At 49.5% G+C, this 18,660-nt stretch overlaps 1 protein-coding gene across 3 annotated transcripts; it reads left to right on the top strand.

The window, feature by feature from the left end:
- Positions 1-1,489: 1,489 nt before the first annotated feature.
- SUMO1 (small ubiquitin like modifier 1) lies at positions 1,490-17,492 on the top strand. Of its 3 annotated transcripts, none has more exons than XM_077319182.1 (5): positions 1,490-1,622; positions 6,502-6,576; positions 12,116-12,193; positions 14,700-14,771; positions 16,669-17,492. In XM_077319182.1, exons 1-5 carry the CDS (start codon positions 1,578-1,580, stop codon positions 16,735-16,737), a joined length of 339 nt encoding a protein of 112 aa, XP_077175297.1. In that variant the 5' UTR covers positions 1,490-1,577; the 3' UTR covers positions 16,738-17,492. The 3 variants fall into 3 exon arrangements, with proteins under 3 accessions (XP_077175297.1, XP_077175298.1, XP_077175299.1); XM_077319183.1 differs by lacking the exon at positions 1,490-1,622 and adding an exon at positions 1,814-2,025; XM_077319184.1 differs by lacking the exon at positions 1,490-1,622 and adding an exon at positions 2,036-2,207.
- Positions 17,493-18,660: the final 1,168 nt, after the last annotated feature.

The raw sequence follows: 18,660 nt of genomic DNA, 5'->3' as shown, positions 1-18,660 counted from the left end.
AAGGATCTTTATTGTGTGACTATAGGGGGGGCTATGGCGGCCATTTTGTAGCTGGCTCCACCTCCCATGGCAGCCATTTTGTGCTTGAGCCCACCATACTGTTTGAATTTTAAATAGGCCCACGGGGGGGGGGGGGAATCATAGTATACAGGAAAATTGAATCATTTTTCTTCTTTGGATCTAGCCCCTTGGTGTTCTCTCAAGGGCACATTTCACCAAACAAATTACAAAGTTTCTGTTTATTTTTGAGGGCCAATATTTCCAAAAGAACCCAATTCAAAAAGCAAAGAAACGTAGGACCAAAATAGTAATGAAATCCGTAAATTTTCAAGTTAAGAATGGTATGATGGTTTGTTGACAATCAATCAAATGTATATACCGCCCTCCCATGAGGCTCAGGGCGGTTTACATAAAACAGGGAACACAATAGATAACTGAGTAGTTATAAAAACAATACAGTGATAACAGTAGAACAATATAAGAGAACAGTAGAATCAATTCAACAACATACTGACAGCCCCTGTGGGTTGGATGAATCGGTGGTGCATTTCATGGGAAGGAGAGTGGGGAGGGCATCGGAAAGTGATGGGTCCCCCTCAACCTCAACCAAATGCCTGGCGGAAGAGCTCCCTTTTGCAGGCCGTCAGGGCCCTGATCCCCTCCGGGAGCTCCTTCCCCCAGGCGGGGCCCAGGATGGAGAAAGCTCCGGCCCTGGTTGAGGCCAACTGGGCTTCCTTGGGGCCGGGAACCACCAGGACGTTGGAGGTGGTGGAGCATAAGGCTCTTGGAGGGGAGCAGGTGGAGATCTCTCAGGTACGCTGGGCCCAGAACTAAATAGATGGACCAACCTCCAGGTAAGGTTAAAGAAAACATGGCCATTCGGTACTATGTGCTGGCAAAAAGGTTATTGAAGGGGGAGAATCCTGAGTGGTCGGCTGTTGCAGCCAAGTCTTCTGCCACCACCTATGAAATGTGTCACCTCAAGGTAGGGAGACTTTTCCATTGGGATTGTCGTGTTGTGTTCCTGTTTCACGGAGAAGGGATTCTATTTGTTGCTGTGTTTGTGTTTTCTTATTGCTCTGGTCCAAGATAGCTTAAATATGCAATGTGCAATATGGCTGAACTCTTTGCTGTCCCGAATGCCGATGGCACAGGCCCCTTTCATTACTTCAGTGGGCTCTTTTCGTTCCCAAAGACGACGTCCTCGCACGGGCTTCATCAGTGGCGAGGCGCTGCTGGTCCAAAGCCCGCCATCCTCCCTCCCTCCCTTCCTCCCTCCCCTGTTTCCTGGGGACTCGGCCTTGTGTTGCTGCCTCCGGGCAAGGCCTGGGCGCCGGGGCTGCCAACTGGGCTCCGGACAAGAGCTCCCCCGAGGAAGGGGCCCGTCTCCGGCTTCTGGGGCGGGAAGGCGTCGCGTTGACGGAGGCCCTCAATCAGGGGTGGTCCAACTGCGGCCCTCCAGAGGTCCATGGACTACATTTCCCAGGAGCCCCCTGCCAGCATTCGCTAGCAGGGGCTCCTGGGAATTGTAGTCCACGGACCTCTGGAGGGCCGCCGCTTGACCACCCCTGGCCTAAATGGCAGGCAAGGAAGAGGAGGGGCGCGATGCCGAGGGCGGACAGGTGAGGTTTCCCCCTTCCTCATCCCTCATGCCACCCTCCCGGCGGGGCCTGGTCTCCCCCGGGATCCCACCTCGTCTGCAGGCAGGGGGCCCGTTCCCCGGGAGGAAGGGGGAGGGGCGGCCGAGACCCCCTCCCCTCCCCTCCCCCCCCCAGGGCTGCCCGGCCCCTTCTTCTCCCCCTCCCTCCCCGTATCCGGCCCTCCCGGAGCCATCTTCGCGGGCGGGCGGGCTCCTGGGCTCGGCTGCGTCGTGGTCGTGGGAAGCGCAGCGGAAATCCCGCCCGCCCGCGGCCGGCCTGCGTGAGGCGAGCGAGCGAGACAAGGAGCGGGAGGCGGAGGCGGCGGAGGGCGGCCGAGGCGGCGCTTCCCCGGCGGAGGGCGGCAGGAGGAGCCATGTCGGACCAGGTAGGCCGCGCAGAGCAGCCGGGACCAGGCGGAGGCCCGAGGGGAGGCCGGCCCAGCCCGCCGCGAACCGGAGCAGCCGAGCAGGCCCGTCCGCCTCGCCTCCCCTCCCCGGGCCTGGAGAGGCCTGCTCGCTCGCTCGCCCAGCCGGAGCCCGGGCCGCCTGGCACCGCCTCATGGGCACGGTAGTGCGGGGGCCTCCCCGGGAAAGAGCCCCCTCCTTCCGCCCCTTTGGGCCGGGCGGGGGACCCGGCGCCGCCGCCGCCGCCTCATGGGCACGGTAGTCCCCCGTGGACCCCTGGAGAGCCGGCGTCGCCCCCCCCCCTTGGCGGGGCGTCCTCACGAGCTCTGGGACACGTGTAGCCCCGGGAGGAGTAAGACGCAGGACCCCCCCCCTCCCACCCACCCACCCGCGAGCGGCCCAGCCCAGGGAAGCAGCGCCCCCCCCCCTTCCCTTCCCTTCCCTGCATTGTTTGGCTTCCCAGACACGCACGTGGGCGGCCCTTCCCGGGGGTCTCTCGGGGGTCCCCCCCACAGTGGGCTGCGCCTTTCTTCTGTCATTTGCCACCGCTTGGATAAAAACTTTCCTGTTCTGCACTTCAACTTTGTAATCCAGTCCTTAATGGCACAATTAAAAACGCAAAACCCCAGCCCAAGCCTGGTAAATTGGCTTGGTAATTAATTTTTAGGACTATTGTGGTTTGCTGTAATGTTACAGGTTGCAAATCTAATAATTGGACCGACTGGGAGGCTTCCCAAAATACCTTGAGCCGCAGATCGGATTTGACAAAACTGTGCCCGGATCCCATTGGTGCAAGGGAAACAGGCGGGTGGATGAGAAAACGGCACGCTTTCCCCAAAACAAGTCGCATTTTCTGCCGCTTTGGAAGGGGCCCTGCCTGCAAGAATGATTCCACAGTGACCCTTCTTCTTTTCTTAGGGCTGGCTGCCCCCCCTGCCCCCAATCTCTTGCACCTTGATTTCCAGGTGGGATCAGTAACACAGGTAGAAAGGTTAACCCAGGCCAGAACTTCACAGCGAGATGATGATGTGATTCTTTCCTAACTGACTTTCTGCGTTTTGAACAGTTCAGAATTCTGCCTTGTCTTACATGGCTGTAGCAGCAGTAGTTCTTCTAACTTGGTCAATACCCCAGTTTTATTGCTCTTCATTCTTGCATTTACTTGGCACTCTCTGCTGACCTGTTTTTTTAAAATAGTTTTTAATGAAAGCATAAGACTCCGGTTGTCAGACCGTTCTCAGAGGTATGTTTTAAACTCCCATTGTAGAGAGCACCCTTTTTCAACCTTTTAACCATGGAGGACCCCCCGAAATAATTGTTCTGGCTTCGACTTGCCCTGGAGGTGATGCCAGCTGGCTACGACTCCCTGCCTCACCCCTGGACATCACCACCTGCATCAATAGGCAGGTTTGAGGAGGACGGGAAGGGGAGAGACAGGAGGTAGTTTAGGGTGGGAGTAAATGTGCCGGTTGTGCCCCCTCTCAGGCACAGGAATCAAGAGAGAGCTCACACGTTCGGGAGGGGAGCAGTGGAAATTGCCAGTTAAGGCAGGAGGGGAAAGGCTGCGGACCCCCTCTGGAGCTCCCCCAGAACTCCCTGGTAGGAAACCCCTGTATAGAGAATAGCATTGCTTTTGTACAGCTGGAGTTTCCCCAAGGTATGTAGAAGTATTGATGAATCTTAGATTTAAGCAAAGAAAGAAAGAAAAAAAGCCACCTCAGCAGGAAGCATAATGCTTTATTAAATGCTGAGGAAGCGGTCCATTGTGCAAGTATTTTTATGTGTGCACCTTGCAGGAGAATTCTTGGTTACATTGTCTGGGAATTCTCCAGAAGATTGTGTCATTCTTCCAGAAGATAAGTACATGGCTGCTTTTTAAGGGTCACAGCATTATTGTCCCTACTAAATACCGCAGTTGTGTTGTCTTTTTGACACCTACTGGTACTTCATGGTTAAAATGTTCCCTGCAGACTTAATGGTGTGGCCTAGGGGCTTTGCTGTGACCTCGCTAAACAGGGTCAGCTCTGGTCAGTATTTGGAGGGCAGTCCTCCAAGGCAGGGGTAGTCAACCTGTGGTCTTTCAGATGTTCATGGACTACAATTCCCATGAGCCCCTGCCAACAAATGCAAATGCTGGCAAGGGCACATGGGAATTGTAGTCCATGGACATCTGGAAGACCACAGGTTGACTACCCCTACTCCAAGGAATACCAGGGTATGCTTAGGCAGGCAATGGGACCCCCCCCCCCCCCGGCTGTTTCTTGAATAGAAAACCCTACCTGCGGTTTTATAGAACTTTACAGAGATACCTTGGGGCTTTGGACTCTGTTCCAAAGAGCTGCTAGGATTTTATAAAGTTAAAGTAAGGCAATCAGTGAGGGAAGACCAAATTTTATAAAAGACCATACCCCCCTTCCCCAATTCATAGGCCTAGAAAAGGGTTGGTTTTGTATTTAGCTACATACCCATTTGGTGTGGGGTGATGTTGACCGAGTGCCCCACATCCGCGAAGCCCCGTTGGATCAGGCCCTTGGCCCATCCAGTCCAACACTCTGTGTCAACAGTGAGCCCAACCCAGGGGCCATCTGCAGGGTCAGAACTCCCGCCCATCCCCAAGTGCCAAGAATGCAGAGCATTGCTGCCCCTGACAGATTGATCCACCGATACCTTGGGGCTAATGGCCACCGATGGGTTCTGCCCCACATTTCTATCCCATCCCAGCTTGTAGCTGCCACCACTTCCTGTGGCACTGAAGTCCACGTAGGACCTACTCTTTGCGAAAGACCTCTGCCCTGGAGAGCCTCTGCCAGCCTGAGTGGGCAGTCCTCACCTCGGTGGATCGATGGTCTGATGCACTACAAGGCCGCTTCAAGTAGCATTAATTTCCTCTGTGGCTTCTAGTGCAAATTTGTCTCACTTCACTGGCACAAAAGAAGCTCTAAACAGAGGCTGGAGAGCCATCTGACGGAGAGGCTGATTCTGGGAAGGCTCCAGGGGGTGGCAGGTTAGAGTGGAGGAGCGAGAGGGATGTGAGTGTCCTGCATAGTGCAGGGGTTGGACTAGATGACTCAGGAGGTCCCTTCCAACTCTCTGATTCTATGATTCTATGATCTTCCAGCTTTTGTAGAAAACTAATTAATTCATGTATAGATGTATCCAGGTGTTCTCCTTGTTTATTAATCCATTGCTACAACAAACCACAATATAAAATATAAACCATTGGGAGTAAAGGGGTGCTTTCTAATTTAATTTATCTTTAATATATAGGTGAATCTCAATAAACTAAATGTTGTATGTATAATGGGGCATTCAGGGTTACTGTTTTATGTTTTTTATATGTCTTACTGTCTTATTTGAATTTTACACCACCCTGAGCCTATTTAGGGAGGGACAGTTTATCAGTCTTCTCATTTAAAAATATTTATTTATTTATTATATACCGCCCTCCCCGGAGGCTCAGAGCGGTTTACATAGGAACAAAGAACAATACATAAAACAGTCTATAAATAAGTGAATACCTTACAATAATAATACTAATAGTTGTAACCATATAACAGTATAAACAATATAAACAATGCAAACAGGTCCAGAGCATTGGTGGAATTCTGAGGGGAGGCAGGGGGGGAGCAGGGGCCCTTCAATCGCTGTTGATTACGTCTGGTCTCAACCAAATGCCTGGCGGAAGAGCTCCTCCTTGCAGGCCCTGCGGAACTGTTTAAGCTCCATCAGGGCCTGATCTCCTCTGGGAGCTCCTTCCACCAGGTGGGGGCCAGAACAGAGAATGCTCTGGCCTTGGTCAAGACCAGGCGGACTTCTTTATGGCCAGGGATCCTTAGGTGGTTGGTGGCGGTAGAGCGCAGAGCTCTTTCGGGGGCATAGGTGGGGAGGCGATCCCTCAGGTACACTATTGCTGTTGAAAACAGTTTGGTCCTCTGGCTTTCAGCTGGGAGAGTGCCTTGGTGTAGTAGTTGGGTGCGCAGACTTCTAATCTGGCGAGCGGGGTTTGATTCCCTGCTCCCCCACATGCAGACAGCTGGGTGGCCTTGGGCTCAACATAGCACTGATAAAGCTGTTCTGACCAAGCAGAAATCTCAGAGCTCTCTCAGCCTCACCCACCTCACAGGGTGTCTGTAGTGGGGAGAGGGAAGGGAAGGGGATTGGAAGCCGCTTTGAGCCTCCTTCGGGTAGAGAAAAACAGCATCAGAACCAACTCCTTCATTATTCAGCAAGTAAGGAAGGGAAAACCGCCTTTCCAGGTTGAGCAGACTGCATCAGCTAGGGAAGGCATACAGCAGTTGCTTGTGTAGGAGGACTCAGGCCGAGTCTTTCATAGCTTTCTGTCTCATGAAAACTAGGCTCTCCCCTCAGGCACCAGCTCTCTCTAAATACACAAAAAGATGCTAAGGAGCTGCCCAGTCCAGACCCTCTTTCTGACCTTTGTTTTGTTTGTTTTGCAGGAAGCGAAACCTTCAGCAGAGGACTTGGGAGATAAGAAAGAAGGAGAGTACATCAAACTCAAAGTCATTGGGCAGGTGAGCTCTCCTGGCCAGTTGCACAAGGTGCAATCTTGCCTCTGCATATTCATGCCTCACCTTTTTTGCCCTTTCAAGAAGCTGCTGAGGGGGCCAACAGTTTAAAACACACGTGGAAAAAAATGTTAGAATCATAGAATAGAATCATAGAGTTGGAAGGGGCCATACAGGCCATCCAGTCCAACCCCCTGCTCAACGCAGGATCAGCCCTAAGCATCCAAGAAAAGTGTGTCTCCAACCTTTGCTTGAAGACTGCCAGTGAGGGGGAGCTCACCACCTCCTTAGGCAGCCTGTTATAGAGACCATTAGAACAATTCCCTCCCAAATATTTTTTCAATGAAGCAAGTTTTTGAAAAGATTTAAAATACAAGGCTCAGATACATCCTATCCTATATAACAGGGGTAGTCAAACTGCGGCCCTCCAGATGTCCATAGACTACAATTCCCAGAAGCCCCTGCCAGCATTCGCTGGCAGGGGCTTCTGGGAATTGTAGTCCATAGACATCTGGAGGGTCGCAGTTTGACTACCCCTGCTATATAATATCATGTGCAGGGTACTTCTCATGACATGCTGGAGTGGGCCCTCCCTCTGAGGGCCACTCAGAAAAGCCGGCACATTGTTAGTCACCCCGTGGCCTCTGGTTGCCCCTCGCTGGGAGGGATTCTTCCCCACTGAAGACCAACCAGAGGCTTTTCCAGCCCTCTGCCGGGGCCCAGAAGCCCTTCCAAAGCCCACTTTAGAAGCAGGCTGCAAGCCGCCAACAGTCTCCCTTCCCTACCTCTCACCACAAGAGGCTGGCAGGAAGAGCCGCACACCCCATGCGGTGCCTCCTCCCATCAGGCTACGAGCCGTCGTGCGCATGTGAGGGGCAGGGGAGCTTCTTCACTGACTCCTGGTCCTAAGTTGCGGCCTTCACAGGCCTCTGCCCCGGCTGACCACCTGCCACCTTTCCCGCCTCTCCATGGTGTACAGAGGTGCGAGGCCAGGGCGCCAGGGATGCTGGAGGTTTCTGCGCCGCCTCTTGGTCCTGCATGGATCCAGAGCCCCCACAGGCCTCCACCCCAACGGCCCACCCACCTCCCCCTGGGGTGAGGGGCTGTGCTGCCACAGCGGTGCCTCCCCCCAAGCCCTCCCACCCGACCTGCAGGGCACAGGGTACGTGGTGAGGGACCCACAATGGCTCACGAGATGCCACCAGCCTGAACCTCTGCTCCTGCCTTGCTGCGCGCTGGGGGGGGGGTCTTCCTGCCTGCTTTTAAAGTGGGCTTTACTAGTATAAAATAAACACACAGGACAGAAATCCGTGGTCCTTGAGGGAATGCCAAACAAGAGGTTGTTGCCTCTTCAGCCTTTGTCAGAAGGCTGCACCCCAAGGGGACAGACGAGTCTCCCCGAGGAGAGGGCCAGAGCTCTGAGGCTGCGACCGAGCAGGCCCCCTCCTGCGCTGCCCACCCCCTCTCAGAAGCAGGGCCTCCGGAAATGGCCCGAGTGCTTGGGCAGGTTCACGAGGGAGTCGGCGGTCATTCAGGCATAATGGCCCGAAACCATGAAGGGCTTTGAAGGCCACAACCAGCACCTTGAAATGTGCCCAGACCGAGACTGGGGTGAAATGGTCCCTAGGACCCACTTCCAGTCAGGTTCTTGGCTGCACCAGCTGCACCGTCCGTGGACATTTTTCAAGGGCAGCCCCATGTAGAATGTATTGCTGTGTTCTAATCCTGGTGAAAGGCACAGCTGCTGCAGTAGGCCTGGTTGCAAGGGCCACCCTTGTGCAGGTGACATCTGGAAACAGCCTGCACCCAGGGCATAGGCGTATGCCAGTCAATGAATGTGCATTCTTCAAGTGGGGACCCGTGCTCCTGGCTGCTCTTGGAAGCCCCCCGTCTCGCAAATCCTCATTCAAAGGGGAGGAAGGAAGGACATTTGCTTACAGCAGAGGCCTACATTCCGTCCAGGAGTGGCAGGATGGGTTGACTGGGCACCAGCCCTGGGGAAAGCGAGCATCACCCCCGCAGCACCCTTATTGGATAATGGGCGATGCCTCCAGGAGTCTTTGAGCACCGAAGGAGCCATTGGGCTGACATAGGCATGGAAAGCACAGGATTTCTGGAAACGGAAAAGCCAGAGGAGACTTTGGAGTTGTTTGCTGATGGTGTGGGGTGGGTCTGACTGGCCCAGGGTCCCCCAGCTGGCTGAACAGAGAGGAGGAGTGGGGAATCAGCCCTGGTCCTCCAGATTAGAGTCCGCCATGCTTCATCACCCCACCACGCAGGCGGTCCCCCCCCCCCAGTGGAGACCCAAGGGGGTTGATGTTGCTTGCATCTTCTCTCTTTTATCCTGACAGCCACCCCACAAGGTAGGTTAGGCTGAGTGTGTGTTACTGGCCCAAGCAGCTGCATCCTGCAAGCTTCCATGGCACCACTGGGGATTTGAACCTACCGTATATACTCGCATATAAGCTGAGTCTTCCAGCACAGTTTTTAGCACTTAAAAGACCACCTTGGCTTATATGCGGGTAATTGATTAACAGCCTGCTCCCAGCCAGCCAATCGCAGAGAGGAATGGGAAGGCCACTGTAAGCCACTTTGAGCCTCCTTAGGGTAGGGAAAAGCGGCATATAAGAACCAACTCTTCTTCTTCATTGCATCTGCAACCTGAGCTCTTTGCAAGTGACCTAGTGGCCTCCAGTTAACCTTTGCCTTCTGCAAAGATCAAAGATCTTAAAAAACAAGCTGTTTGCTAGTGGCCTCTAGTTAACCTTTGCCTTCTGGAAAGATCTTAAAAACCCAGCTCTTTGCAAGTGAGCTAGTGGCTTCCAGTTAACCTTTGCCTTCTGGTAAGATCTTAAAAACCCAGCTCTTTGCAAGTGAGCTAGTGGCTTCCAGTTAACCTTTGCCTTCTGCAAAGATCTTAAAAACTAAGCTCTTTGCAAGTGAGCTAATTGCTCCCAGCTAACCCTTGCCTTCTGCAAAGATCTTGAAAGCTTACTCTGGCAGCTTGTAGGATATCAGTGGTTTGGCTGAGGGATTCTGATATTTCCCCCATTCTTTTCCTAATCACTTCTTCCAAACTATTCTTTTGGTTTCTGGGGGTGGGTGTTGGGGCTGCTTTGGGATTTACTGTTTTTTCAGTGTTTCTTCTTTTACCTGAGGGGCAGCATTGTTTGCCTTTTCTTCTTGGGGTTGTGTTTCTTTTAAAAGTTGATTTTTCCAGTTCTTTGTTTTCAGTTTTCCAGTTCTTTCTTTCAGTGTTTTGTTCAGGGGAGGGCACTGTAGCCCCCAGTTTGGTAGCTGTTGTACTTGTTGTAGTAGGTTGCCAACTTTGGGTACTATTGTTCTGCTCTGGTTTGCTGGCTTGGGGGCACTGTTTGGTTCTCCTGCCAGAGCTGTTCTCACAGAGCAGTTCTGCCAGTGCTCTCTCAGGGTGTCTGGCATCAAGAGAGGAAGGGAAGGCAATTGTAAGCCGCTTTGAGACTCCTTTGGTTAGTGAAAAGCGGGGTACAAAAACCAGCAGCTATTCATCCTCTTGACATTTCTGTATTTGTTGGGGGGGAGGCTGGATGGGAAAGCCTGTGATGATGGAGCACGGATTAAGCACTTAGGCCACCCTGTAATTTTACCAGTAGCCTGCTGCATTTCCCACCCCCGGCTTATATGTGATTCAATAAGTTTGCCCAGACATTGTGGTAAAATTAAGTTTCTCGGCTTATATGCGAGTATATATGATAGGTTTCCCAGATCTTGGTCCAGCACTGGAGCCACTGCACCTGGCTGACCCCTGAAGCTGCCTTCTGCTGAATCAGACCCTTGGTCTGCCAGGGTCAGAATAGCTTACTCAGACTGGCAGCAGCTCTCCAGGGCCTTGCCTGGGTCTCCCACCTGCTCCTCCTGAGTGGAGATGCCCAGAATGGAGCTGGGACCGCCTGCTTGCCACGTCCAGCTGGGAAGTGATGCTGACTCCGTCCTGCCCACGCTCTGCCCGGCTCTCAGCTGCTGGGAGACATCGTTCCAAATTGCACAGATCTGGCCAGAGGTGAGATTCCGAGATCAGCGCCAAGCATGTACAGAGATCGTTCTACCTTGTCCTGCTTCTGTGGTAATAGACAAAGCAACTCCATAGAAGCTTAAGTCTTCTGGGTTTTTTGTTTCAAAATAGGGAACAGGCTGCATTTCAGTCAAGAGAGCTTGTGCTTTCCACCCAGGATATCCCAAGGGCCAGCACGGTGTGGTGGTGAAAAGCTGGAGAGTCTAGTTTGATTTCCCGCTTCTCCTCCACATGCAGCCAGCTGGGTGACCTTGGGCCAGTCACAGTCCTCGTAGAGCTCTTCTCACAGAGGAGTCCTATCAGAGCTCTCTCAGCCCCACCTCCCTCACAGGGTGTCTGTGGTGGGGAGAGGAAAGGAAGGTGATTGGAAGCCGCTCTGAGACTCCTCAGGTAGAGAAAAGTAGATATAAGAAACAACACTTCCTCAAGTTAAGCCCTTGCCCTCTTGACGTAACTTTTTCTGGGACTGCAGACATGGGTAAGACCTCTGCCTGAGACCCTGGATAGATTCTGGCCTTCAGAGTACACAGAACTACTGAGGACACAGAACCACCAGATAGTTTAAATTAAGGCAGCAGAGCTTCATTTGGACAGGCCAAAATCAGTTGTGTAGGAACATATTGATACTGATGTTTGTATCTGTAATAAATAGATTTTGTACTAGGATTTTATTTTTATGAACCAAAATGGGTGAGCATATGCCAGATTTCCATTAAAGTGGTAGAGCATTTGCTTGGCATGCAGAAGGCCCTGGGTTCAACTCTCAGCATCTTTACATAGAAGGATCGGGTAATAGGAGAGAACTGCTGCTTCTCTGAGTAGACCTTGGTGGACTAGTGGTCTAATTCAGTTTAAGGCAGCTTCAATAGTGCGGCTCGCTATTGGTCCCTTGCCACCAGACTGACTAATCGGGAGGCGCGAAGCTTATTTTCTAGTTCATTATAAACATGAAAATTAAAGGAATCATAGAATCATAGAGTTGGAAGGGGCCATACAGGCCATCTAGTCCAACCCCCTGCTCAACGCAGGATTAGCCCAAAGCATCCTAAAGCATCCAAGAAAAGTGTGTCTCCAACCTTTGCTTGAAGACTGCCAGTGAGGGGGAGCTCACCACCTCCTTAGGCAGCCTATTCCACTGCTGAACTAGAATCATAGAATCACAGAGTTGGAAGGGGCCATACAGGCCATCTAGTCCAACCCCCTGCTCAACGCAGGATCAGCCCTAAGCATCCTAAAGCATCCAAGAAAAGTGTGTCTCCAACCTTTGCTTGAAGACTTCCAGTGAGAAAAAAAATCTTCAGCAAAGCAAAGAGCATATAATCCGGTTTAGAAGACTGAAATTTGACTTGATTGTGATCAAATCAACCCTTTCATTGACTGCTGAGGTAGTGCTTGGTCCCCAGTGTGTAATCTTCCATTGTGAAGCGGCTGTCTCAAAGACGCAAGAAGTGATTTCTTCATCCCATGACCATGTGTTTTGTATTTCGTTTACAGGACAGCAGCGAAATCCACTTCAAGGTGAAAATGACAACGCATCTAAAAAAACTTAAAGAATCATACTGTCAGAGACAGGTTGGTGAAATTGAGGGGACGTTGACCTTCCCTCCTAAAATGCACATGATTTTTTTTCCTGCAGAAGGGGCTGAGGTGAAATAAATAAAACAATTTACTACTAAAACAATTTCAGGTTACTAGGATTTGAATATGCCACGGGATCTGCCAGTGGCAGGGATTCCATGGAATCTTCACATGTATTCTCATTGCTGAGGAGGTGGAATTTCTGGTGATAGATTTGTTTTGCAAACAATCCAGCTTTCTTTGAGATGGTTTCAGAAGATGGCCATCTTGGTCTGTAGAAGAAGAACTAGATTCTAGTCCAGTAGCATTTCAGGAGGCCAACAAGATTTTGGGGGTATGAACTTCCAAGAGAAATCTGATGAAGAGAGCACCAACTCTTGAACGCTTACACCCCAAAAATCTTGTAGCAGTTAAGCTTCTGTAAATGATACTAAAGTTCCTCTTGGTTGAATCATAGAGTTGCATAACCACATAGTCCACTGTCAAGAAGGTGGAGGAGGTTGCATACCAGGAAGTAGAACGCACAAAGGGCAAGGCTTAGAAGGAAGATGGCAGAATAGGCAGTGAAATCTAAAGGAGGGATAAATGGTGGGGGTATAAAGAGAACTGAGAAGGTTTGGTTAGGCCATAGTGGACTGAGAGACACGAAAGGGTTTTGAGTTCAGGTGGCACTTCCAAGTCTCAAACAGTTCTCACATGTTAACTCTGTTATTTGTTTTTGAATTTGCTGCTACTCACAGGTCTTACCTTTAATCCAAGCAGGTTTATGTAATCCAATCGCAGCTATATGAGCTCCTGGGAATGAGCTCCCGGGGGAGCTGCGGGCCCTGCAGGATCTTTCAACGTTCCGCAGGGCCTGTAAAACCGAGCTCTTCCGCCAGGTCTATGGTTGAGGCTGGGGCTGGCTAGATAGATCTACGCCCCCCCCCCCCCCGGGATCTGAAGTGAACATCATTGGGACCTCCTTCTCCACCCCGCTAGTAGTGTGTGTGTGTGTGTGTGTGTGTGTGAGGGAGTTGGGTTTTTATTGATCTTTCCGCCATGTTGGGAATGTTTTATGTCTTTTAAGGCAGGGGTCCTTAACCGATACCGGGCTGCAAAGGCCATGATACTGGGCCACCAGCGGCCGCGCCTTCCTCCCCCCCCCCCCCCCGCAGCGAGAGGGGGGGAAGAAGCAGGCACAGCCGGCGGCACGCCAGCAACGCAAACGCGCACGCGCGGAGATGCCGCGCATGCGTGTTTGCGCCCCCTGATGACGAAAACACGCACGCGCGGCAGCACCACCTAGTGGCGAAAATGCGCATGCGCAACAACTGCGCATGCACATTTGCGAGCGGTGGCGGCGGCTGGGCCGCCGGCTCTCTCCAACTCTCGGAGGCGGTCCCCGACTACTAGAAGGTTGGGGACCGCTGTTTTAAGGGGGTTTTAAGATATTGTGACCCGCCACAAGCTGCAAGGGAGTGGCAGGAAATAAATTGAATAATAATAATAATAAAATAATAATAATAATAATAATATACTTATCTCCTAGTTATTTATGCATCCTGACTCTTACCAGCCCATTGTAAATTTTTACTAGACCTTATACAGCCTAGGAACTATGAGAGCAAGAACTCGATGATTCAACGCCTACCAAGGGACACTGTCCCTGAAACAGCTTTTGCTGATGCAGAAATTTTCAAAATCAAATCTAAAGTTTCTTAAATTGTTCATTTTTTATGTACATTTTAAAATACATTTACCTAGTGTGATTATCTTACTTTTTATCTGGCTAATTTTTATTGATTGTGTTTACTGTGCTTATTAACGGCTGCTGTCCATAGGCCTGTTGAGTGTACCTTTTCACTGATATGCTGATAAAGATTGGCTGGATTGATTGATTGATTGATTGATTGATTGATTGATTGAACTACCCTATCCTGGCAACTAACACCTCCCCCCTCCCTTTCTACCTATAAGTAAGGCATGAGGAAGTCTGAAGAAACGTGCACGTACATGAAAGCTTATACCTAGAATTAAACTTTGTTGGCCTTAAAGGTGCCAACGGACTCAGGCTTGGTTCTGTTGCTTCAAACCAGCATAATGACCCACCTGCATCTATTGTCAAGAAAGGGACTTCTTTGTTCTACTTGTTTATAGCCCATCTTTCTTGCTGAGCCTCAAGGTGGGTTACACACTGTAGGACAGTGAAATCAAATGGCACAAGTCAATGCAGGAGAAACATTGGGACAGTCTTCAGAAGCACCAGATGTCATCTGTCATAAACAATGCAAAAAGCAGTTAAGAAAATAGAAAACAATGCAGCAAGAACAAGATAGTGCATACAGTGAAGAGGGGGATAGACTGCTAGTAAATATTTGCACTCTAAATATCTGCTTATAGACATTCTGCATATAAATTTTACACTGAAGTAAGATTAGATTATCAAAAGTTTTACATATGTCCTTTTTGTTTAGTCTTGTATGTCTCAGTAAATTAGTGTGTCTCTGTGTGTTTTTAGGGAGTTCCAATGAATTCACTCAGGTTCCTTTTTGAGGGTCAGAGAATTACTGATAATCATACTCCAAAAGAGGTAAGTTTTTGAAATTAAGAATTCTAAGAAGCAACCAAATTGGCTGTAACACTCCCCCCCCCCCTTCTCAAGGCTGATCCTATGAAGCAGCATCTTGGGGCTTCAGTGGCAAAGCTTACATTTAATAACGCTTAGTAGAGGCATTAAGATAGAAAACTGAATCCATGACTTCCTGCATGGCACGGTGAGTTTAAGAATTGCCTTCCGGTAGACAGATGAGGATGGGTCACTGAGTTATTCCGTCTCTGTCGGTAGGAAAGAGTCTAGGAGTACCCGAGAGATGTAACAACATTTGTGATAGGGGAGGAGCTTTTGTGAGTTACAGCTCACTCCTTCAGATACTTCTCAAGAAGTGCACAGAGAGTCAGGAAAACTGTTAGTCTTTTCTTAGTCTTTCAGCTCCTGGCCTCTGGATCTTTTCTATTGCATTCCATGGAGAGCCAGCTTGGTGTAATGGTTAGGCACTCTGGGTTTGATCTTCTGCTCCTCCACATGCCAACTGGGTGATCTTTTAATCAGTAATATCAGGGCTCTCTCAGCCCCACCTCCCTCACAGGGTGTCTGTTGTCGGGAGAGGAAAGGGAAGGCGATTGTAAGCCACTTTGAGATATCTTTCGGTAGAGAAAAGTGGCATATAAATCAGGCATAAACATATCAATTTATTAAGGTTAAGTACCAGTCTTGAATCTGGATGGCCCCTTCTAGTCTGTCAGTCAGTTTATTTGCACATAGCAGGAGGCCATTACAAAAGGGATTGAAATTATTAAATCATTTCAAAACATAATAAAATAAGCAATACAAATTAGAATATATCAGCCAGTCAGTTAAAAAACAAAACACATTTCCAGATTGTCTGTGTCCAACTGCAGATTCTTGCTACTTGCTCTCTTTAGTCCTCATTTTCTTAGCTGCAGGGGCAAACAACGGCCTTCTGTTGGTAACAAAAAGAATTAGGATCGGATAACAGGAAGATCAGTTTTTCCTGATTGGATTGACCATTCAGTAAATGAGCAAGAAATATGGCCCTCGGTTTGATGTACAACAACCAAGTTAAAATGTAGTGTGGAAGATTCTCCACCACTGAGGCTCCACAATACCGAAGTGTTGATCTTTTGGAGTTTTATGGATGCATCTGCCCAGGGGAGCTGTCAGCAGGACTGGAAAGGCAGGGAAGCCAAAGCTGCTTTAAGACTTTGGACTGATTCCCGTCCAGTCACACCGTGGAAGCAAAGCAGGGTGGTTGGCCTCGGTTAGTTCTTGCATGGGAGCCCACGGAAGAAGCCCGAGATCGTTCTGCGTTTTGAAGTTGGTACAGGGTTATCAGAATGACCCTTCCCTCCACAGGGCATGTCAAATCATGGACTGTATCTCTCATCAGGGAGAATGGAACTGGCAGGTCTTCTAATGATGCCATCCTGTCTCTCCCCAGAACAAATAAGCCACTAATTGTCTTGGCCACTGTTCTTGCTTGTGCTTTGAGGTAGAAAGGAGAACGGAAATCCATATTTTTTACATAAAATTGATGTGGTGTTAAAAATGTGTAGATAATTTCGCTTTTATAATACATCAAGAGTAGCTGTTAAATTTTGCTGCTGCGTACCATTTTCTAGAGTAGTAAAATGTTTAAAGAAATATTGTTACATAAAGATTATAGAAATATTCTCCCCTGCACAGTATTTGAGCATTGCTCCTAATGGATATCTAATGTGCAGGATATAAAGTTTGTTTATACAGTATTGATTTGAGTCAGTTCATCAGCTAACTAGCATTTATTTTCTAAAACTAGTTTGTTACTCATAGTACACTTTTCTGTTAGTTAAATGGACTGTAGCCACCTAGAAAACCAAATGAACTGCTATGAATTCAGAAACAAACAAATGTGTTTCCTCTTTCACAGCTCGGGATGGAAGAAGAAGACGTGATTGAGGTTTATCAGGAACAGACAGGAGGCCATTCAACAGTTTAGGCTGTTTGCTTCCCCCCTCCCTTATTTTTCCTTCGATCCTTTTTTATTTTTAAAGAATAGTTCTTTTTGTAATGTGGTATATAACACTGAATTGAAAGCAACACCCCCCTCCCCCTAACTGGAGTTTCATTTACAAGTGTCTGTTCTGCCTACTTGTACTCCTCATTGCACACCTGTCATCTGTTTCCGTAGTGCCGAACTCTTGTGATCCTGCCGCGGTTGTACTTTTCCCCGTTTCCCCCGTTTCCTGTTTAGCCATGCACCCGCCCACACATGCATTTGTGTGTTTTCAAGCACGTTAACAGTTTGCTAGATGGGCAGAAGGGTTCCATATTTGCCCCGAAGATTTGATGTGACTTTTACTTGTGGATTTTATGTGACAGAGGAGAAGGAAGTTCTTCTGAAATCTGCACAGTGGGAAGGATGTGTCCTCAGATTCAGAACTGTTTTCTGTAGCTTTTGCCGATAGCCTAGAACAGAGAAGTATCCAAATGTTGATGGGAAAATGTAGGGTCCCCCGTCCCCACGGTAATAGAAATTCAAGACGCTTTTGTCAAAAACAATTTGGAAGAGTCTGCTGAGTTTTCATCGACAGAAGAGTCTACGAGAGGTTGAATTTATAGTAGTTAATATGTAACTTTTATGCGAGAGGAATTGGTAATGATTTGTATGTTATAATTTTTGGCCTGGGATGTGGTTTTTTTAATGGATGCCGACTGTACCAACTTCCCATAAATAAAACAAATATGTAAACAGCTGCATTTTCTTTTGGCATAACTGAGGTTTGAAGGACTATGTGACAAAGCGGGAAGGGGGAATATTAGGAGGCCTTGGTTCCAGAGACTCCGGGCATAGAAATGGGCTTGGATTAGACTGACGATCTGGTACCGTCTGTGCTGCACGCTCTGAAATTTAGATACTAATCTGGTTCATTGAACTCTGTTGTATTTTGGACAGGGCAGTGCATGCCTCCTGAATTCTGAAACGTCGCACTTGCATAAGGTAGAAAAATCAAGTGAGTTGTATGACATGGAAATATCAAGGAATCAGTCGATTGCTGATTTATAACATTACATACCCCCCCCCCCCCCAACCAGGGCCTAGCAGGCATGAGAGCCAAGAGTGTTGTCCTGGCCAGGGTGTCACAGAAATTCTCCATGTGACATGAACGTAGCTTTGCCCAGTGTTGCCCTGGAAATCGGGAGGGCTTTGGGCTTGGTTCAGCAAGGGCTGCGTTCTATGGAAATGCGAGGAAACTCTCCATGAATTGTAAAAGCACAGGCTGAAGATCAGGGTGCCGTGCTCTTGGAGCCCCAAATGGTCATTTGACTTGAGCCTCATGAGGAGAGCAGCCTGTGGAGCTTCATGGTGTTGGGGGCAAGCCCTGTTGAGCTCACCCCCACCCGAATGCGCCAGCCTGGAGGTTCTTCTGAGAACACTTTCCAGCCCCTGCGGAAATGGAAAATAAGGGACATTCTGACAGAAGAAATCCAGAGGGGGCCGGCCTGGCTTCTGTTCTGTGGACGGGTGCCCTGGAAGGAAGGCTCCTCCCTTGTCAAAGGCCTTTGGTGTTCACCCTCGTGACCTTGCTAGGTGTTGTGGGAGGCCAAAGGAGGCCGTTGTGTGAGGAGAGGGAGCCCTGCTTGGGCTTGGCATGAGGGGAGGGCAGGATAGAAACACGGCTCTCCCTCTGCTTCTTCTCCTTGCCAGGAAGGGGTGTGTGTGTGTGTTGGGGGTGGACCCTGCAAAACCACCATGATGTTCTTCATGATTTAGCAAACAGCTGATTGTGTCAGTCGTTCTCCCCTCCCCACTCCTTTGAAGCCGGCACCAAACTGTAGAGGGTTTAAATGGATCTTTGGTGACGCTTGTACTTTCCTTCTCCTGCTTCTGATGCCTTTTTGTACACATGCAGAACTTTTT

The sequence above is a fragment of the Paroedura picta genome, chromosome 2, assembly GCF_049243985.1.
Source record: "Paroedura picta isolate Pp20150507F chromosome 2, Ppicta_v3.0, whole genome shotgun sequence".
Classification (NCBI taxonomy): Eukaryota; Metazoa; Chordata; class Lepidosauria; order Squamata; family Gekkonidae; genus Paroedura; species Paroedura picta.
Note: the sequence above shows the minus strand (reverse complement) of the source record. Positions and strands in the feature narration are given on the sequence as shown.